A 21,902-nucleotide genomic window follows, 5' to 3' on the forward strand; every position below is an offset into this window, starting at 1 on the left:
GAGTACCAGCCTTCACTAGAAACAATTCTGACATCCATGGGGACAGCAAATTGGCTGTGCTGGAAGAGCTAGAGGTGTTCCAACTACGATGATACAAAACTGGGGCAGAGGAAGTCACGACCTTCCTCAGAGTTATGGGCCAAACCAGAAAGATAAAAATCACAGTGCAATCTTTCTCTCAGTCATCTTTCCCCAGAAGTTTGCAACGTCTCTTTTGAAGGCGAAGCAGAACTGGGGTCTATTTGCAAGGCAAAGTTGATGGTAGTCTTCACCCCACATCTCTGGAAGAGCTATTTCTGGTAGCTTTACACTGGCATCGTGCAATACTTGTGGTCTTTGAGTGACAGGACTGCTATTCCATCTCATTTCTGCTGCTGCACTACCAGGGAAATTCCTCATGCCCTCTCTCCGCTTTCCTTATTTAAATACCTCTGGAGGAGTGAGGAGGATGCTGGGAGGCAGACTCCTGACCTCGATGCCTGGACAGCGCTTTGAGTAAAAGAGAAGTCAGTTCTAAATACAGTCACTGTAATGTGTCTGCTACTTAGACAATAAAACGATTCTACCACCACCACCTAATCCTCTCTACACCCACAGCACTGTGCAGCAGTATCTTCTCTCTTCCAGCTAATCGGCATTTCGGGTGGCAATTCTGAGGCTGTAGAAAGAAGAAAGCTTAATTGTGTCTTGAACTAGACTGCATCACCAAATACAAAGACCAGATAGCTCATCACAGATAGCATGAGCAGGCTAAGGAGATCCAAACCAGAAGCAAAATAAGTAAACTGGGAGCAAAAGAAAAGAAAAAGGGATCATCATCCAACAGAAAACAAAGGACTTGCCTCAGTTCAGGATGTAAGATTGTAAACATCACTTCAAAACCAAAACACACTATCATTCTCAGCTGTCATGTGGCAGTTTTAACATCTTAAACTAAAGATATGCAATATCTTTTTTTCTTTCTTTGAGGGATTGATCTGTTGTTTCAGCATGGCCAAATAAAAGGTGTACTTTATTTGAACATTAATTTCAGTTTACAGAGTATTTTGTGGATTCTTCTTTATCTCCTGTTGGATATTTGCAATTCATCGCTGCAAATTCCACCTTTCCAGGCCATCTCTGATGATGAAAGAGCCTTCTAACAGCAACCTCTACTAGCTAGCACAGCGGAGTCCGTCAGTTCTGTCTTACCCTTCACAGCAGTAGTGGCATCCACCCGTGATTCTTTACGAAATGTTTCTAAGTGATTTAACTAAGTACTCTTTCTTTCCTTGTATGTGCCCTGCTACCTCTTTTTTTTTTTTTTTTTTTTTTTTTTTTTTTTTTTTTAATCTCTGTATGTGTGGGAAGAGAGACTTCCACTCTGGACAATGGAGAAAATAAAACATTTAAATCTAATTCTTCCCTTCACACTCTGCAGCCTTTCAGCTACCTGTGTCCCACAAGAGGTAGTTCTACCAAGATATAACCCTTACCAGCAACCTATTTTATATCTTTGCTATCTAAGTGCCACTGCAGCTTTGGATAGTCTCTCTTCAAAACAGTTGACACTACCTAGGTGCGCTCTGTTGATGTGATAGCTGCTTGAAAGACCTTTGATCATGGTTTCAGACACCACAGGCAGAGGAATAATATCTATGATACATCGTGTCCCTTCAAAGTTCCAGTCAACTACTGCCCCTGCCAACTGGTATGCAACACCAAACTTATTGCTAACAAAACAAAAAACCCCTTATCCCTAGGGAAGAATTCAAGACAACATGAGATCATTTTGGTACTGGAAGATCTCTAGCGTTTCATCCTCTGATAAACAGGAGGAAGCCCAGTACCCACAGAGGCAGAGCTTCCAGCACCCACCCCCCTCTTCACGAGAGGATTCATCCCATTAAACATACATGAAATATGCATGACCATTCGCACAAAGGGTAAGGAAAAACACATGTCCACTGAAATTTGTTAGGAATGGTTCATACTGCCATCTGCCCCTACAAAAGAGAACTGATGTGAAAATAACCAGAGATGTCTTATGGTTACCAGTCTTAAAATACCTACTCTCTGCTCCAGGAACAACAAGCGGAGAGAATACAAGATATATTCTGGGACAGCTGTCAAATCCAAAACATGCAGGAAAAGATATTTATATAATAACTGATAAAAATATCAATATATTTTATGCATGGATATATTCTTTAGATGACAGGAGGTTCTTTTCTATATGAAACCCACAACCAAATCCAATCCCTCCTCTAAAATTTAGCCAACAAATTTACTATCATTCTTTGGCATACAAAGAGAGGTCCTTAACCTGACTATGGCCCAGTAAGATTCAAGAAATGCAAGATGCTTTACAACAAAATGAGTTTGGCTTCCCAAAGGAAAATATGCCATAATTACACCAAGAATCCATAAACAAAGATGTCATACTAGTTTTTCTATATGCTGTTTCACAGGCGTTTGTGTTGAAACTTGCATGTGTAAACATTCTTCATTGAATCCTGGAGTAAATAATGGTAGTGCAACAAAGAACCATCACTATCCTTGTATATTAACATGCCTTTATCACCTGCTTACATAATTTGCTCAGACTGTAGTATAATCCATTTTCCTTAACAATCAATTTATATCACAAATACATATATGGAAAACCCCTCACTTTAAATGGATTTCTGCCTCATTAAACTCTTCTTAATGAGTCTGGGGATACCGCTTTAGAATAAACGAACAGAAGGTATTTTAAATAAAATTAGCTGAGTTTAAATAAAACCAGCTCATACTTAACAATACCCTACAGCTAGCAAAAATTACCTAGTTTATGCACTAACCACCTAGTGCAATTTCCTCTTCTTTCACAAAGATTTGCTTTGGGAAGAACACCCTCACTGAACACTCATGCAAGAAGATGTTATTTTCAAATAACAGACAGAAGCCAAATGTATCCCTGTGTGTAACACTGGCCATTAATGAGTGCATATTGTCCCTTGCTGTGCCACAGATAACTCCAGTAATCTTACTCTATGATTGATGTCAGGTAATAAAATTTGGCTTCTTACCCACCCTGCTATGTATTACATCCTTTTTCTTTTTTTTTTTTTTTTTAAACATGGCTGCAAAAATAAAACCTTCAGTCTTAAAATGAATTCCGAGAGAGAATTGTGTGTCGTTCTATCCTGACTCTGCTGCCAATGTTATTCAAAACTTGCATCTGTCAGAACTCACGGGCAGGAGGAAGGCACAATTCTTCTAATTTAGCAGCTGTTCGATGAACATTAAGGTACGTAGCCAAAAACCTGAAAGACAGCAAGAGAAGCAGTTGCAATACTTTAACTTTTCCCCTTAGGTATGGGAGCTCATTTCAGAACTACACATTTCTTTTTCAGCTCCTGATTTTGATCCCTCGCTATCCACATCCCCTTTAACTGCATCCCTCTCCGTCCCCAAGCGGCATGGTTGGATAAATGCTCCCACTCGATGGGTTCACTTCAGTCACCTGAAACACAAACATTACTTGTTTCTGAAGAAGTGACAGATAATATTCAGGTTAGTAACTCTTTCGTTTCCATGCAGAAACCACACAGCATACTAGTCTCACCCCGAACGTGCTACATTTCCCCACCAGAAAACAAACAGATTTTTCATTTCTTAAAAAAAAAATAAAATAAAATAAAAAAAAAATAAAACGCAGCTCCCTTGTAGGGCATGGGTAAGCTGAGCTGTAAATATACTTATTTTACTCCGTTCTAAAGCTTGCATCCTCGCTGCCTGCCCCCTCCGTCCAGGTGGCTGGCAGACCACAAGCCCCGCGTTACGGCCTGCGGGACGCCTACAGCATTCGGCAACGCTTTTCTCTTGCGTTTCAACACGGATTTTGTCGGCCCCTGCGCGTCAAAGAGCCGCTCTGAGACCCTGCGCTGCCGGCCCGCGGCCCCCGCCGTGGCAGCCCGTCACCCCCGGGGACGGAGGCCCCTTATGTGCCGGGGCCGCCCCTCGCCCCGCCGGGCAGCCCGCGGCGGCGGAAAGGCGTTACCCGGCGCCCGCCCATCCCCGCCCTCAGGCCGCGCTATGGCGGCGGCGCGGCCGGCGCTGGCCCGGGCCCTGGTGCAGCAGTGCCTGTCCGCCCGGCTGCAAGTGAAGCCGCCGGAGCGCGGCTGCGAGGCCGAGTGGGTGGAGGTAACGTCTGCGGGCGGCGGCGGCATCCCCCTCCCCATCGCGCCGTCCTCCGGGAGGCGGCGGCCCCGGGGCGGTGAGGGAGGGCGCCGCGCTTTCCCTGCGCGCGGTCAGACCGGTCACCCCCGCTCCTTCCGGAGAGCCCCGTTGGGGTTTTTTTTGTCTTTATATTTGCCTCCGGACACTGAACCGGAGCTCTCGGGAGAGGGGCAGCCCCGGGTGGCGGCTGTGCCCGGCGGGCACCTCCAGCCCGGCCGGGGCGGGGGAGTGGGGACACGTGGAGGGAAAAAACTGGTGGGTCAGAGTAAAGCCGGGAAAAACGCTCGCCAGTTACTGTCACGACTTAACTTGGGGGATTTCAGTAAATTTGTTGCCAGTTAATATGACTATTTAATTAGTAATTTGGGTATGGGGATATTTTTCCCAATAAACCCCCCCTAAAAAACCCAAATACTTAGACGTTTGAGGAAAACACCCCTCCTCCTTTTCCAGGCTAAGCTGAACCTCACACCCCTCTCCTGCCCCCTTCCCTCTCCTGCCCCTGCCCAGTCTCCACCCCAGGGCCCCCTCCTTCCTCCTGGTTGTCACCAGAAACAACCTCCAGGTTGTTTCTCTCTGCTGCTCCTTCTTGTTCTTTCCCTGTGCCCCAGTGTGGGTCTTCCACAGGCTATAGACCTTCTGGAGCGTGACTGCACCACCATGGAGCACCTTCTCTTCCCCTAACCTTCTTCTTCCTCTTTGACATTATCTGCCCTTTCTTCAATACACTTCCACAGAGGTGCTACAGACTTGGAAGAAAGGCCAGGCAGAGAATGGGACTATGGCAGCAGTAGTTGCGATATTTATTTTTTTTCTTGACCACTAACTAAAAATGAAATTTTGGCTGCTGACACCACACAGCTTGAGGGAAACGTAATTTCCCCTTTTTCCTCACAGTCTTCTGTCGAGAGAGGTAGGTTGGTCTGCAGACTCTTTGGGGTACCTGCTGTGCATACAGCCCAGGAACCTGCCCTTTGGGATGTGCTGTCCTCCTGTAGTTGTCACTGTTGATGGGTAACCTACACCAGAATAACTCATCTATGCTGGTGTCAACTATTTAGCCCTTGGGATTTTTTTCGTTTAGTCTCATCTTTCTAAAAGACTACAACAACAGAAAGGGCTAAATATAGTCATTCACATAACTTTTTAAAAGTAAAAATTCCACTGTGTTTGAAGGGCTTAGGAGTTCATTCAACAAATCTGAAGAGATTTTTTTGTAAAAAAACCCTGTCCCTAGGTGTTTCCGCTGTTTGACTTTCACGTTGTTCTTAAAATGTTTTTCTCCTTGTTCGGAAGAGGCAGGTGGATCCATAAGACCTACTTTCTGCAGCGGGGTCTGGGAGACCAGAACGTTTTGCTCAAAGGGAATGCGTGTCATCTCGCAGATGCTGTGTTTGGCTGAAGTACATCTGTGTGTATTGCATTATTAGCCTCTCAGTGTAAGGTTAATTAAAGTGGAAGTTGCTCAGCACAGCATAAATTAACTTTAGGTGAAATATCTTATTTCTAGCTTGCGAATTTCAGAAGTAATTGTAGATCTAGTAAATAAAAACAGAAATGCAATTTTCCTGGCTGTTTTTTAAACTATCCAAAAAGAGACATATGTTATGGTTTAGAGATATTATGACTCTTTTACAAGGATGTTATGCTGTTTATATCTCTTATATGAAGTTTTAAATGGCTTAACCAAAATCACTGGGAAAGTAATAGATTGCACTAAAGGAACCTGCAAGAGATTTGGGCAGTCTCAGCAGCAGATATTCTTCAGGCATGAACCTTAATTAACATTTGTCATGGGCATTTAGGAATCTTTCCTGGATACCTGGGTCTTTTTAGGAAAAATCTGTTGTAATGACAACTAGTCACTGTGCAGCAAAAAATTGTGGGAAGTTCATGGTTTCTTTAGGGTGACTACTTTAGAAGTCATTGGAAGGAATCGTTGCTGCTAATGTTTTCTGGTAGGGTGATGTTATTCCCTATATATGCATGGCGATGCAAAAAAGCCCCCCAAAATCTCATAAAATATTATTTACCTAAACTAGTGTGTTCTTAATGATTTATAACAACTTAAAAGTAGGTCCTCACCTTGAGAAATTTCTAGTGTACTATAAATAACACATTATGTAGGTGGCTTTGAATAGCTTCTGAGCTTTAAGAGGCCCCTGTAGGTACTGTAGGAACTTTAGCGTAGATGTTCTTTATCCGGAAAAAGGTTTGGAGTGTACTTTATATCTATATATGAATCACTGCCTTCATTGTGTTTTCATGGTTTTTTTTCTGGTCTGTTGAGGATTACTGGGGATGGAATGCCTTGTTTATGGAGAAATGTTGGTTAGATAGCATCCATAAAAGGTTTATGTATACAGCAAAATGCTTAGGAGGGAAAAAAGAAATTCTTCTTTTAAAGGCAGGGGAGAAATAAGGTGAGATTTGGTGTATTTCACAACTGCAGGAGAAAAGAAATGTAAAAAGAATACTCAGCTAAAAAGTGTAAGTGCCTACACTTTATGCAAAGAAAACTGTCTTTCCCTTATCTTCTTTCCCTTAACTTATTTGCTGGTTAAGATAGCAAAAAGGGGTGCAAAATACCAGGCACAGACTTGTTCTGTGACTTGTGGTAGATGATGTAATCTCTCTTTGGTGCAGCTGAATATAAGGAATATGAAGAAATCTGCTCACAGGGTAGCAAATCTGAACTTGAAATGGAAATGTCAAAGATTGATTTATATAAGTTAGTTTCACAAACTGGCTTCCTAAGGATTACAAAGTGTCTCTCTTTTCATTATCAGTCGCATTACATTTTCCTGGGGGGAAAAAAAAAAAAAAAGAAACTAAAAAACCGTAAAGTTGAGATAACATTTTGCAGAATATATTTGAGGTTTGCTAATTAAATCCTGTAAAATTCAGCTGAATGTATTTAGTAAGGAGGTGCGGAAGGAGTTACTTGTTTTTCCAGCAGAAGAGCTAAGCAGCAGCGTCTGGAGGCAGCTTTGCTAAGGCAGGCTGTATGGCCTTTGGGGCTGGGCACTTCAGCCCTTCATGGTGCAGGTTGCCTGGTCTGATGATTACTTAGGACAGTTGTACAATAAATGCCAGTGTTGCAAAGTAACTTGCTTTGCTGGTGTATTTGTGTAGGCATTTTACTGATAACAGCAAATCCACACAGAGCAGTTTCCCTGCCCAGCCGCCTGCCTGTCGCTACGTAAGTTCCGTGCAGTGGCAGTTTGCACATCGGCATGTTGAATTTGTAACCATCTTATTTCTGTTATTTTGCTTGACTTTTCCTGTGTTAAATATAGCTCTGAAGAGCAGTCAACTAGACTTTGATAGGTTGCAGAGGACCTTCAGCAACGGCAATGGTTTTGCTTTGGTTCAAAAGGTTTACATGTTCCCATTCCTTACGCTGGCAACAAGCACGAGTCGTAGGACATCTGAAACACTCATACAAGACCAGAGGACTGACAGACATTATTATTAGGTAGCTCTTCAAATTTCCTTCCATTTTACTAATTCTGTTCGATTAATTAAATTAAAGAACAAAAAAGTAGGACATAATGAGGTTGAAACATGCTTGTACATGGGTTGGAAATAGTGTTCAACCAAAGTTTTCAGTCATAGTTGAAACTGTGTTTCAGCTTACAGACAGTTGAATAGTTTTCAACCATAACATGGTTGAAAAGTGCTCTAAAAGATCGTAAACACACAATACAAATGGAAGCATCTTCTAGCAGCTTTAGTTTGTCTCTGAATTGATTTTTTTTTTTTCATTTCACCTCCTGTCCCTCCAATTTCCCTCAATATGTATGTCTCTTCTTGTGATAAAAAGTATATTCAAAAATAGGCATCAAATCATGAGAGGGGCTGGAAAAGTAATGAATTTTTTTACTTAATCTTTAGCTGTCTGGCCTTAGAACTTGCAGGTGTCAGTTTATTTACCTTTTAAAATGAGCTGCTTGCAGAATATTGTTACTTCAGTTTGTGAGATTCTGCCAAAAAACAAGTCACAAGTCTCAGAATGAGAATGATTTTCTGTGATGGGTGCTGTACCACGGAGTCACTTATTTCCAATGCAGTGGTCAGATACATACAATGTAAATGTGTTTGGCCTATTTTATCACAAACATTTTTATTAGCAGGTATGTGTGCATTATTATTCTCTGCGAATATCCTGACACCGGTCTGTTTCTGGAAGGAATATTTAGCTAAACCTGTAAGGATATCTAACTTTTGGCAGCCTGCACTTCTCTCCCTCGTTTGACCAGATGGTTTGAAATGTCATTTGAGATTCAGGCCATCAAATTTCTTAGAGTGTTTATGAAATATGGCAGTAATTTGGGAACCTGTGCAATATTCTGCAGTGGTCAAAATGAGTTTTGAAAGGAGCCATTTAAAGCTTTTGAAAGTTCTCAGCATGTGATGTTTTGGCTACAAAAAGCTTTCTCTTTTTCCAGAAGTTAGTCACTAGAAAAGTAGTTGAGAAGGCACAGCTCTTCCCAGTCATTGCCTTGAGCATTTTGTTTAATCTCTGCAATAACAAAAGGATAAAATCTCATGTGTATAGCTAAGTTTTCTTCACCAAAACCTCTTATCTTTTAAAGAAAAGGGAAAAGGAAAACTAAAAAAAAAAAAAAGAGAGAAAAAAATTTTAAAAGATATTTTTACGAAACTATTCACATTCTTTATCCCTTTGCTTTGATAACGTCAATATTAATGACTCCTTCCTGCCCCAATCTAGTTAGCATCTCCTAGGTGGTATTTCGTAAGCTGACATTTATTTTTCTTCTAACAAAAATATAAAGATACTTATTCTTGAAAAAGCAGTGGTGAGATTTTTCTTTAGATACTGTATGCCTGTGGATATTGTATGCCTTTCTTTTTTTTTTCCCCAAGAAGTTAAATCATTCAGGTACACTTGTGCATGAGATAGAATTGCTGTTGGCTGCAGAGCCCATCAGTTTGTCTTAATAAAGCACGGGCTGTTGCACACGCGTTCCTTGTGAACTAACCAAGAGAGCAGAAAAGCTGCACAAGAATTTCCTTGTGCTTTCTCCTCAGTACAGACCTAATTATTCCCTCAAATAGCTGATTCTTACACATAGTCTCTCTGGGTGCTAAAGAAGTGGCATATCCTTTACTCCATACAAACCGGGGAAAAAAGGTCCCATTTCACCAAAAAAGATCTCACCCAAACTGATAAATAATACTTTGAACAACTTCATAATATTCTAAACAACTTCATAGTGGTTGGTCATCACAGTTAAATTAACAGACTCTGTGTTTTTTCAGAATTATCCTGTACTAGATTACTTTTAATGTCAAAATACAGTTCAGATCACTGACAAGTCCTGTGTTGTTTGACATGTTCCATAATTTGAAACTCATAATTCACATTGGAAATTATTTTATCTGTATGTTTCATAGGAAAAAAGCTTAAATTATTTCCTGTGCTGGTTTTAAGTGTACTAGTTCATCTTGTCACCTTGTGTATGTTAATACTGTGCATTGTACGTTTCAACTAAACTTGGTTTCACATGGAGCTAATAAATTGGCTTAATTGTATATGAAGCACTGTGTAGGTAAGCAGTATGTACCTCATAAGCTTCCACAGCGTGGTGTGTAAACTTGGTGTCTGAAGCTACACTCGGTAACAAAAACTACTCTTAGAAGCTTTTTTGTTGCATAGTTTTGTCATTTTTGATAGCAGCGTGTTTAATCATAAGCGTGCATAGTGGACAATGAGAAACATTGACACAGTTTTCTGTAATCTTTTGTAGATCCAGAGAGGGCTTGTTATCTACATATGCTTCTTCAAAGGTGCTGATGAGGATCTTGTTCCAAAAATTGGTATGCTATAATCCTTATAAATTCTTGTTTTGTTTGAAAATCAAGAAAAGCAGTAGAGGCAGAGAAGGCAGCAACCATTTGGACAAGGAGAAGTCAAAAAGCAATCAGATAGCATCATTCCAAATCAATCACCTGGCTGAAAGAACAGCTTGGTTGGTCTTGTTTCTTTCGACAGCCATCCGTACCCCTCACTCTGTCCGTCTGCTCATGATCAGTCTGTTAGAAAATCAATTCCCAGGGTAACATCCTAGCAGAGAAAGCGCTGCACCTCCTGTTTGAAATATTACATGTTTCAGGCAACAGGTTCAGTCCAGGACAGAACTGAATTTACAGAAAAATGTTTTCAAATAATTCTTGGCTTGATTTGAGAGTATTTTAACACTGATCTCACTGTATGTGTAGGATATTTAACATTCTAGCCAGTAGAGGGAGTCGGGTGGATAACTAAGCGGTGTCCTCCCCATCTCGTTTCAGAGATACTGTGCACACGGGTAGCATTTCAAGTGCAGTTTTCTGGTTCAGAAGTGGTAACAGCAATATCTTCAGTTCTTTCCCTCTTCTCCACATACACTTTAACATTTACATCAAAGCAGAGAAGATGCTGTGGATAAGGTCAAATGGTAGTGATTTCTGGCTTCATACACTGCTGGTTTGGCTTGAGGTTTAGTGTTGTTTTTTTTTTTTTTTTTGCTTTCTTTGTTAATTTTATTTCACGACTTCTCCCTCCTTTGCTCCATCCTTTGCTGGATCACCTGGGAAATTCCGTGATGCCATCTATTCCAGATAAAAGTGTCCCTTTTCTTTTTTGTGGCTGGTTAATATTAGTGGTTTCACAAAAGGTCGTAACAATAGTCTATTTCGGGCTACCTGCTGGGAACAGCAGAAAGACCTGGCAGTGCAGCAGCACAGGTGCTATTGAAAATGCTGAGAGCAGCTCCTGGGGGGTTCTCTCTTGGTCTTGGAAGGCACAGTCTTTCTGTGATGCTAAACTAAGTTGAAATCTTAGGGTATATTTACAGCTATTATATGAAAATTGATTTTGTGCTTGTGAGAGTTTCAGGAGAGTGTTTCTTGAAAATAATGGCCTTTTCAGCTGTAAGGCAGTTGAAACAGGCCAGAAAAAGAAAATTCTGTTTCCTATTAGGAGATTCATCTAAGTTTATGCTCCTTAAGTGTCTGTCTTACAGTATGTTTTTTCCTAAATATATTTTGAAACTGTTTAAATGAATGGGTTTGGTTCCAGATTCACAACTCAGCTCTTTTTGCTTTGAAGAACATGACAATTTTATGGGTTTGGAGGCATGACTAGTATCCTCACAACTTTTACAGAGTTGGATGAAGTTTTGCGAGAGTCATTTGATTTGTTATAGAAACATTGGAAAATATAATGCTAGTAAATGCATCGATTTTAGGTGCAAGTTTATATATTCTGGCTGATGGGCCAAATTGCATCTGGGACATTCCTGCCCATTTCCTCTCTCAAAAGACAAGCTGGCACCCCCACGTCCCGCAGTGGGGCACGCGCTGAAAAGGCACTCGCTCCACTCAAGACCAAGCTGCTGAGCTGTGGCTTCAGCACAGACCGGTGCTGGGCCCTGCTGAGAACTGATGCAACCGGAATGAAAAGACAGGCAGGGCAGAGACTTCCCTAAAGTGCACTGAAGGTGGTGGTATCTCCTACAGCGTGTAGTGTTGTGCAAATGTTGCCCATCTGAGTATCAGGCAGTCAAGTCAGCGTCATTAGTTAAAATTCTGGGTTCCTTTATGGGCGTCCAACTAGAATCAACTTCAGGACTTTAGACAGCCAACCATCTTCCCCCAAAATAACTCTTTAGATATATTATATTGATATAAATATCCTTCACATTCTTCACAATACCAAGACATCTTAGTTGGTTAATAGTATTTATTGACTGTCCGTGTTTCATTTCATTAATAAGCAGTTCCTTTACTTGACTGGTTTGTCATGCATCGCAATATTTGCTGAATCTTGTTTATGATGTTATATTAGGTCCTATCTAATTTACTTTAGTTACACTAACTCTTTTATTTTTACTTGCAGTCAATACACTGTTGAATGTTAAATTAAGTGAAAATGAAAGCGGCGAGTACGTTTCAATTCTTGATTTACCAGGCAATGTGCTAATCATTCCACAAGCTACCCTAGGCGGCAAACTGAAGGGAAGAAAGATGCAGTACCATGCAAACATTGACAAAGAAAAAGGGCTGGATCTTTACTCTCAGTTTGTGACTTTGTGTGAAAAAGAACTGGCTGCCAATGCCAAATGTGTGGAAGCAGGTGTTCTCGTCAAGTACGGCACATACGGGAACAGGCAGGTGTTAAAACTGGATACAAATGGACCTTACACTCATCTGATTGAATTCTGAAAAAAAAAAATGTATTCTGGATACAGGACTGACTTGCAATTGTTGTCCCTGTTTTTATTTGTGGGAATTAATGTACTTATCTGGTTTGGGAGGAACAGTACAAGAAAGACCTTTGCTCATCTGTACGGGTGTTGCCAATCCCATTAAATAGAAGGATGCTTGAGACTCCTTTCTGATAATGAGTACATCTTTTACATCCATATTCATCTGAAGTGTGCTTAAAATAATTGTTAAGATTAATCCAATGAAGACGTATGATTTGGAAGGTTTTATTAACAAAAATGGGGTAATGCATATGTTTCTTACTACAAAATAATGACAAAAGTATTGCATGTATTAGCTATTGCAAAGTACACTTATGGAAGCAAAGTTTATAGATTTAAAAAAAAAAAAAAAGAATGCTGAGAACAAACAATTTATTTGTTCCCAGATTTCCTGAGTCAGACAAGTTTTGTCTTTTTATCTACAAAATAGCAATGTTTTCTAGCTAACAAATATTCTGAAAGCACAAATTCACTGAATTTTCAGCCTCTTAGAGAGAGGTGCTATAAGAAAGTTCACCCCCTCATCCAGGTGGGACACCCTAAATAGTACAAGGACTCAACATGGGCTGTAAAGGGAAGAAAAAGTGAGGCACATCTAGAAACTGAAGTCAAGGCAGTGCCACTGAATTGCTTTCTTGAAGTTTGCACTCTGCATCGCCTCTGATGTGTTCTGATGGGCTGCTTGCTATAGCTTGGTCTGTGTCCTTGTTACCTTGGTCTTGTCTACTCAATTCTTTCATAACACAGCCTCAGGAAAAGGACTGAAATATTCCAATGAAAACAAAATAAAAAAGGTTGGATGTATGCTGCCATCTCATTGTTCCCTCTGCCCCTCTGCCTTCCTTCCAGCTCTTTGTCTGTTGAATCCGCCAGGCAGAGAGTAGCTTATATCTCTTTGATATACAGCGATGGCGCATTGGGGGCCCCGTTCCCAGCTGACCCCCTGTGCAGCGCTGTAATCAACATCATTAACAGATGGAGGTAAGAAGCCACGATGGGAAATTCTGCCTTGTAAAACAGTAAGAACTGGAACAGCTACATTAAAACGTGGCAAATTCAAAACTGATTCAAGTGTATTCATCCCATGATGAGTCAAGCTTCTCTTCTACTGCAGCAGTATGGTTTTGAAGTCAGTAATTTAGACGGGTTCAAAGTGAAATTTGACAATTTGCAGTAATTATCCAGAATTCCCATTCAAATAATTCTTCTGGAAAAAATGTAAAACCTCGTGGTTATTGAGCATGCCAGCTCCAGCAACCTGAAATCGTGGGTCAGTAGTTACAAATATTTTGTCCTTACCTTTATTTAAAAAAAACCCCATAACTGAATGTGTAATCTGCAGGCTCAAACTGTGCCATAAGAATTACATTTTTTGAACAGGTCCAAAGCTCATAGTTTTGATAAGAGAGTAATGAGATTTTTCAGATTAACATAATATACGGTTAGTAATTATGAAATACCTAAGAATGTTGAATTCTGGCAATGGGCACTCTCACAGTTGAAAAGAGCAATTCACACAAATGGCCTGGAAATATTAGCTAGGTCCCAAATGACATTTATTCATTAATAATTAACAGTTATGATAGACACAATATGAGTCATATTCTAAGTTCTTACTAGCGACAATTAAGTAAGATTGTCCTGAGGTGAATAACTAATACGAATTCATTATGATTCGTGTACTTGAAAAAACTTTTTTTATTCTTCTTTCTGGTGGAGGCCAAATCCTATAAGTGCTGAGTAACACCACTTCTCACTGACCTTACAGGAATTGCAAGTATTCAGTATATCTCAAGAATTGATCTTTCAGGTATAATACAAAGTCTGCAGATTTAATTTTTTCTTTTTTTCCTGGCCCTGGAAAGATCTTTGGCAGCCTGACAATTCATCCTCTATATTTCAAGAACTCTGCAAAGTCTAAGAGGGATGAGCCTCAAAATGTTTAGTGAATACACATAAACTTATGTATATTTCAGTGGTATAAACTTATGTATATTTCAGTGGTTCTTGGGACAAGACAGAACTCTGAAGTTTCTGGAAAAAGGCAGCATCTTTCTGTATTATTTGTCCATTTCTGATTTATTTGTGTATGCGCCTTGGGATGCTGATTTCTGCTGTCTTCTGCTCCAGCAACTGGCAGCTTGTTGAATGCTGTGCCCTTTGTACTGCTTTATTTATATCTACTATTGATCCACAATCCATTTACTGAAAGAAGCCGTTTCTGAATAACATGATGGGCCATACTGATGAAAAAATTGATTAAAATTATTTTTTCAAAGCCAAATGCTCAATTCTTTCTACCATGTGTATGCTTTAAACAGATGACCTGACACTGCTTTAAATAGTTTCTATTCTATGACTAGACAAAAGCTCAAATAATTATCCTGTTCTAGACTTAGAAAATATCTATTGGAAGGTACTTAATATTCCCCACTTCCTTGAAATAAACTACAAAATGAGGAGTCATCATTATGCTGTTCTAGCGCGGCCTCCAACTCAAGTGTCACACAGGAATTGCTATATTGGGTTTTTGTGACCTTGTTTGCAGCGCGCACACCCAGTTGTGTCGAAGCCGAGCGTGCATGGACTATGAACTGCGCTCATAAAACTAATGAGTTCAGGTGCAATTGCTTGTTTTCTGGTCAACAGTGCTCCTGCTTCCTTCCCGTGCCCTCTGTGGAAATACCTCTGCTGCCACACGCAGCGTGCAACATACAGGCACTCACCCGGGGCTGGAGGGTAACGCATAGCATGTAGCCCAGTATTACTGGTCACAATGCTGCAGCCAGCTTGCTCTGGCTGGTAACGGTCCATGGGCTTTGTCCTGAGTTTGGAAGAGCAGCGACCTTGAGAAGGCAGCAGCTGCAGCGTAGAGTAGAGGCGTGGGATGGGGAGAGATGGGGCCAGCACTGAAGCCCCCAAGGCTATAAACTGGCTATAAACTCACCAGTGCTCAGTTAGAGAAACACAGACTTGGAGTTGGACAAGACTACTCTTAGGAGTAAAAAAGTGTAGAAAGAACAAGTATCTAAGATAAATAAAATACAACACACATAGTTGCAGACCGGTGAAGAAAAAGCAAGGGGTAAAACTTTATCAGAAAACATGTAAAAATAACCTTGGGTGAGAGCTATTTCCAAAAGAGGAAAAAGGAGAAGAAGAAGAAGAAACCATTGTCACCAATGGCATACTCCTACTGGCACAGGACTCTGGATGCTGATGATCCACTGTGCTCCCCCCACCACATGGAAGCCACAGGGAGGTGAAAGAGTAAGCATGACACCAGGGGTAGGTACTAGACAGTGCATGCATAATGATTTTAACTGTAGGGTTAATATTGAGACTTTCTATACAATTCCTATACAATTAGATCTGGATTAATAATAATTCTTTGATTAGACTGCTAAGGTTGCAACTCGATGGAGAGGGTACAGCAAAGATGATTAAGGGCTTGGAGCATCTCTCCTATGAGGAGAGGCTGAGGGACTTGGGCCTTTTTAGTCTTAAGAGAAGGCTTAGGGGAGATCTAATTAATGCGTACAAGTACTTAAAGGGAGGGTGTCAGGAGGACGGGGCTGGTCTTTTCTCAGTGGTGCCCAGTGACAGGACAAGAGGAAATGGGCTCAAACTTGAATATAAGAAGTTCCACCTAAACATGAGAAGGAACTTCTTTACTGTGAGAGTGGCAGAGCACTGGAACAGGCTGCCCAGAGAGGTGGTGGAATCTCCTTCTCTGGAGACATTCAAAACCTGCCTGGACAAGTTCCTGTGCAACCTGCTGTAAGTAAACCCGCTCCGGTGGGGGGGTTGGACTAGATGATCTCCAGAGGTCCCTTCCAACCCCATACGATTCTATGATTCTACACTAGCAATAAATTCTGTGTGACTTTACACATAGGGTGGGTTTCTTTTTGCCCATAACAAGTTTTTGCACGTAACAGCTCCTGCAGACCGTTGCTTCCCCATGTGGAAATGGCACGCACTTGGTGGTGGGCTGCTGGATGTTAGCCAGCCTTTGTGGCATTTTCATCAGGTCCTTCAGTGCAGCTCTGCTGTTTCACCCAGTTGACCACAAAAGCTGCAAGAAAGTTTCTTTCTTCATGGTGACTCAGTGCAACTGCTGATCTTTACCCCCTCCTTGACAACAAAGTCGGTTCCATCAGCCTGAGGCATTACTTGGATTTAAAAGTATGATCTGGTGAACCTCAATCTCACCTCTGGTATAAAAAGAGCTTCTTTGGAGAAGGATGTATGAATCTTTTAAGCTTCCATTATTTTCTGCTTTTAGTCTCTAATAGTCTCTACTTCTACTAGGTCTCCTTCAAACTCTCTACATTTCTTTTCTGAAGCTGGAGTGGCAGTGCCACAGAGGGCTAGAGCAGTCTCCAGAAATCCACAGGCATTACCTGAGGTCTGTCACCAAACCCCTTCATCACTGGCTTAAAAATTTCTTAACTTATTTGCATCTCAATTCTCATCTCATAAATGGGTATTGAGGTTTTTCTCAGTGCGTCACTACTGAAGACTCTACATTCAGCAAAAGAATGACTGTCACTATATTTAGTGTGTTGCAGAGCACAGAGAGGCTGGGCTCTCTGTGAGACCCACCAGCTGCTTTATATTAGAAATCAGGGTCATAACTGCTGGATGAGAACAGGAATCAGAGCTGCCTCCTTAATCTCTTTTTTTGGGAAAACAGCACCCAAAATTTTAAACTCTCTTAAAAATATAATGAATTTGGTGTCTCCTAATCCTTCATATTTTCCTGAAGTTCCTTGACAGCAACTCAAAATTTAGGAATGCCTACATGATGCTGCTACCAGAAGTGCTGTACAACTACAGTTGAAAAGCAAATGGTATACGGGGGCAAGAGAAAGAAACAGCAGTTAGAATAGGCTGAATAGTATGAATGTATTGCACATTTTCTATTTAAACTAATGCTGTCCGCTAGTTCAATTACTGCCAGCGTGTGGCTTTGGGCAAGGCAATTTTCTGCTCCACTTTTTCCATCTGTGAGACAAAGAAAGAGTGCAAATAAGAGGAAAAGAGGTTTAAAACCACTGCTTTTTCCCTCTGTTACTAAAAGCAAGAAATCACCTCTGTTCCTCTTTGTGCGTCAGAAGGCAGTACGCTCTCACCTCTCTTCACCTTTGCTGGAGCTACAGAGTTTGCCTTTCTCTACCTCCTACCTTAGCTTCTGCCTCACAAATGTGGGTTGAGCTGATGTCCACAGAGCGCTCTGAGTACCTCAGTGAACAGCGCGGTATCACTACAAATAACACCACATACACAACCCTGAAATAGGAAAGACCCAGGCAGCAAATAAAAAGGAAAAAGCAAATAAATGGTATTCCTGTTGCACTGTTCTAGGTCATATATATTTATGTATCTTGTTACTGTGAATTTAAGGTTGCTTTCTATTCACTTTAATTCTATTTGCCTGGGTGAGTGCCACAATATATGCCCTATTACGTCAGTATGTATTAAAAATATGCAAGTAAGGAGCTTAAGGCTATTTAGATGGGCTCTGTTAGAAAAGAGATTGCAATGTAGTTTTTGGATTAACAGCGAAAGCGAAAGGTTTTTGGGAGGCCTTAATATTCAGTTGGCAATCCATATCTGGATCTCATTAGTGTGCAGCTAATTCTTGACAGAATACTTTATCCAAGATTATTCAGGTATTTAATTTAAAAATGTACAAAAGTATATTATTAATATTTACCAGTGAAGATTGATAACTTATTCACATGTTGAACTGTTTGAGATGCATGTGTCATGGGTCTGATAGGACTCGTTTCCCTTTCTTATTTCCCACTTCCATTTTGGTAGCTGTATCTGACATTATCTAGGCCTGCATAATACTTTTATTTACATTTTAGGATTAAAAGTAACAGCAGGACTGTGTAATTGCTTGGCAGGAGTTCAGGCCTTGTATTTTGTGGTAGTACAAAAAGCAACTGTGTTGGGAATAAAAAGAAGTCTAGCAGTATTTAAGCATGAAATAAAACCGTATATTATTTTTGATACTCAACATGTAAAAAATAAAGATTGGTAACTAAGGCTTTTCAAAAGCTAGGACAGACCAAACTGTATTGGCTTCTACATACCTCCAGAAGGCAGCTACTCCCGTGACCCAAATGTTTCACTTTTGGGATTAGAAGCACTGACATAGTTACTGCCTCAGCCCAGGGATTTAGGGACACCCATGGGTGCTCAGCAGTTCCAGAAATGAGCATGTTACAATGTTCATAGGCAGATGAATAACCTAATTCAGATTAATGCCAAATGTAAATTGCCCATTGCTGGTGATGTAACTGTCCACAGAATCACACCTCAACAGGCTGACTCTACTTAAATGGGTATATTGACTGTATAATATAACTGCAAAAATAAAATAAAAAGAAATGTTTAATCTTATAATTAATCTAAAGACATTCCTTCTTACTGGTTTTAAAATATAATGTAATTTGCTTTTGCTTGCCATGTAATTACTTGGTGATGTTTCATCTGCTTTAAATCAGGCCCCTAGTGCTGCGATTCTTACTCACGCATAGACGGTCCCACTGAATTTGAAGGAATACGCTCTTTTATCTTCCTCTAGAGTCACTGAGGATTATAAAGCTGCAAGAAAGAAAATATGTAGCTCAGAGGCAGATATGTCTGCATAGATATTCTATTACGACTGGAATTTGTATGGCAGAACTGATGCATGCTCTAAATCAGTCAACCCACTTTACCAAAATAGACTGACTAATGAGAAGACTAATCAGTAGGTTTGTGCATTGCAATTATTTGCCAGTTGCTTATTTTATTAAGTAATTTGCTATTGAAGCTCAGTCAGGACTAATGGGGAAAAATTGAATCAATACATGGTGAATAAATTTAATTGTCCTATTTTTGTCAGTTTTAGAACAGAATACTATTAACTTGCATGGCAATATTTGTTATTTCAGGTTGAAAGGGAGAAAGATAAATACAGCATGCATTACTGCTGAAATAGATGTTGATTTGAATCAGTGCATGGTTAACACTCTGTTGACCAATTTAGGAAAAAAAAACATATTAAAGAATCAAGGGTAGCTATGAATCCAATAAATACAGATTCTTACCCCCGTGTAAGCGCTGCTGGCACAGAGCAACCCTAAAGCTGATGTACCCGGAGATGGAAGGAGCATCCTGCATCAGTATCTCTCGTTATTCCGTCTGATTCATGTGAGTTGAGCATTAACAGAGCGTTACTTAGAGCTCATATCCTGTACACTGAGGGCTCAGAGAGATCCTTCTTGGGAAGAACTGAGCAAGACCATGTTTCTTACTGATGGTGTTTGGTCTTGCCCTGTGCTCACGTAACATTCAGCATGATGAGGCACTAATCTTGAGTGGGTCTCTGCCTGTTACAACAGAGTAAACAGTAGGTGTAATAATGATCATAACAGCAATCATCTTCAAAAAAATTATTCCAGATTTGGGTTTATTCACTTTTTTTCTGAGCTAAACATGATCAGTCCCTTCAGAAATATTACCAGGTCTTTCCGTTACCTCAGGACTGTCAGAGAGCAGCCTTTGTTTTTCTGGAGTTCATTATGGAAAACGTCATGGCACCAACAGTCTTTGAATACAAATTGTTCAGTTGACCTTTCTCACAAGTTGAATGCCAAACTGTTTTATGTTGAGCAGCAGAAACTCATCTTGTGATGAAAATGAGGTTAACTGAGAAAATAACTTTTTCCTGGGGGTGTGCGTTATTTTCATTACCAGGGGTTAACACCTTTACACCAGTAGGAGTTTGCAGAGTTGATTTCTGTGAATATATTATGGAAACAGTTTCCTGCTTCAGGTGTGAGGCATTTATGTATTCTTCATTACCACATCCATTGGCAGCAGTTTTTTTGTAAAAGGTCATTGCATCAATGCTCATGTTTCTTTATCACAGGCGATTTAGTAAAAATGAAACCAGTGTCCATATACGGTAACGCAGCCGGGTGCTCTTGGCATCTACAGCAAAACGTAATCAGGCAGTTCTGTTCTGTGTGCACTCTTTGAATTATTCCTCAGTGGTATCATCTACATGACTGAACACAGATGTTCATGATTGCACGTAAACTTTACATGTTGAACCTATCTGAAGATGAATTACAAGCTTATGTAAGGCCTAGGCACGATTTCGGCTCCTACGCTTATGCATCCCAGGCATTACTCCCTCCCTAGGATGGTTCGCATCACTTCAGAGAAGATGGCCCCGGAGAACCCAGTTTGTGGAGAGGAATCTTAGTTTTCCCGCTCTGAGGTTTAACCGATGTCGCACTGTGGGAATAAGCAGACAAATGATCATCTTTAAGATTTTGCTGTGTAGTCAAAACCAGTTGTTAATTCAAAACCACCTTATTTCTTCATCAACTTTGTAGCAGCAGCAGCTGAAGTCGCAGAATTAAAACAGAGTATCTCAATGCCACCGAACTAAGTTGTTGCCAGCAGAAACGCGACCTGGGACCTGTCCTCCAGTTGGCTCTGCTCCGTGTTCCGCAGGGTGCAGAAGCAATACAGGCATGGCTGGGCATCGGCTACAAAACTACAGTAAGATTATTGTTTGTTTGTTTTTAAACTAAAAAACGGCTGAGACACATATGTTTTCCCCTTAGTAAGGCAGAAGGCAAACTCTCATGACAGAATTTGGAAAAGAAAAATTCCCCCCCCCCAAGTAGAATTTTTCTCACAACGAGTGAATTCCCTTAGGAAAATTTCCAGGGGCAGAAGTCACTCCCAAGGATGTCGCAGCCTTTTTAGTGGGAGCCCTTAGGTGGTAATGAAGGCGGCGGGTGTCAGTCCCCGAGGAGCCCGTGCTGACCCTGTCTGTCAGACACAGCGGCTCCCTGAGGTGGGATCCCCCCTCGGTTTGGGTTCCAGGCTCACGGTGGTGGAACCCAGGGGTAACAGGCTTAGCAACCGTTGGCCGTCAGGGACGGCTGAGACCGTGACCGGGGGTTCCTGAGGCCCAGGGCCCCTCAGAGAGCACCCTGCGGCCTGAGGGGCGCAGGGGCAACCAGAGGCCACGGCGGGCCCTGACCAGAACCGGCTACAAACCCCAGCGCAACCAACAGAACCACCTTAAAAATAATAATAATAAAAAAAATCTTTAAAAAATAATGACCAAGAGGGTTTTTTTGTTGTCGTTTTCTGTGAGAGCCCGTCAGCTCTCGCCTGCGCCTCCCTCACGCCGCCTCACCGAGCGGGAGCAGCGCGGGGCTCGTTTCCCGCCCCGCTGCCGACCCCCCGGGCGGTGCCTCCCTCCCCTCCGTCCCCCCGACATCGTACCGCTCCCGCCCGCCGGGCCCCCGGCCCTCCGCGCTCCCCCGGGGCCGCCCAGCCCCGCACCGGCCCCCGGCGGGCGCTCGATGGCTCCGCGCCCGATTGCACTGCCCTGAG

General features: G+C 41.4%; 1 protein-coding gene and 1 long non-coding RNA gene across 10 annotated transcripts in view; one reads left to right on the plus strand and one right to left on the minus strand.

Moving 5' to 3' along the window:
• DTD2 (D-tyrosyl-tRNA deacylase 2 (putative)) overlaps positions 1–21,557 on the plus strand; it is a 30,936-nt gene extending 9,379 nt beyond the window's left edge. Inside the window, exons 3-6 of one of the 9 annotated variants that reach the window (XM_014941733.1) lie at positions 3,126–3,271; positions 3,378–3,537; positions 9,978–10,047; positions 12,110–13,696. In XM_014941733.1, coding sequence (XP_014797219.1) covers positions 3,469–3,537; positions 9,978–10,047; positions 12,110–12,435 — 465 coding nt within the window. In that variant the 5' untranslated portion in view covers positions 3,126–3,271; positions 3,378–3,468 and the 3' untranslated portion in view covers positions 12,436–13,696. Of the gene's footprint in view, positions 1,028–3,125; positions 3,272–3,377; positions 3,538–4,038; positions 4,168–5,134; positions 5,615–7,338; positions 7,406–9,977; positions 10,048–12,109; positions 13,697–20,884 lie in introns of those variants that run through there. The other 8 variants (XM_014941729.1, XR_001411999.1, XM_014941731.1 and 5 more) reach the window with 8 other exon arrangements.
• LOC106887932 lies at positions 13,562–20,891 on the minus strand. The gene is made up of 3 exons (XR_001412004.1): positions 19,589–20,891; positions 19,028–19,100; positions 13,562–13,686 (listed from the first exon to the last, which is right to left on the minus strand). It is a non-coding gene; the product is annotated as an uncharacterized LOC106887932 (long non-coding RNA).
• Positions 21,558–21,902: the final 345 nt, after the last annotated feature.

Source organism: Calidris pugnax, unplaced genomic scaffold (assembly GCF_001431845.1).
Source record: "Calidris pugnax isolate Ruff unplaced genomic scaffold, ASM143184v1 scaffold56, whole genome shotgun sequence".
NCBI classification, from domain to species: domain Eukaryota; kingdom Metazoa; phylum Chordata; class Aves; order Charadriiformes; family Scolopacidae; genus Calidris; species Calidris pugnax.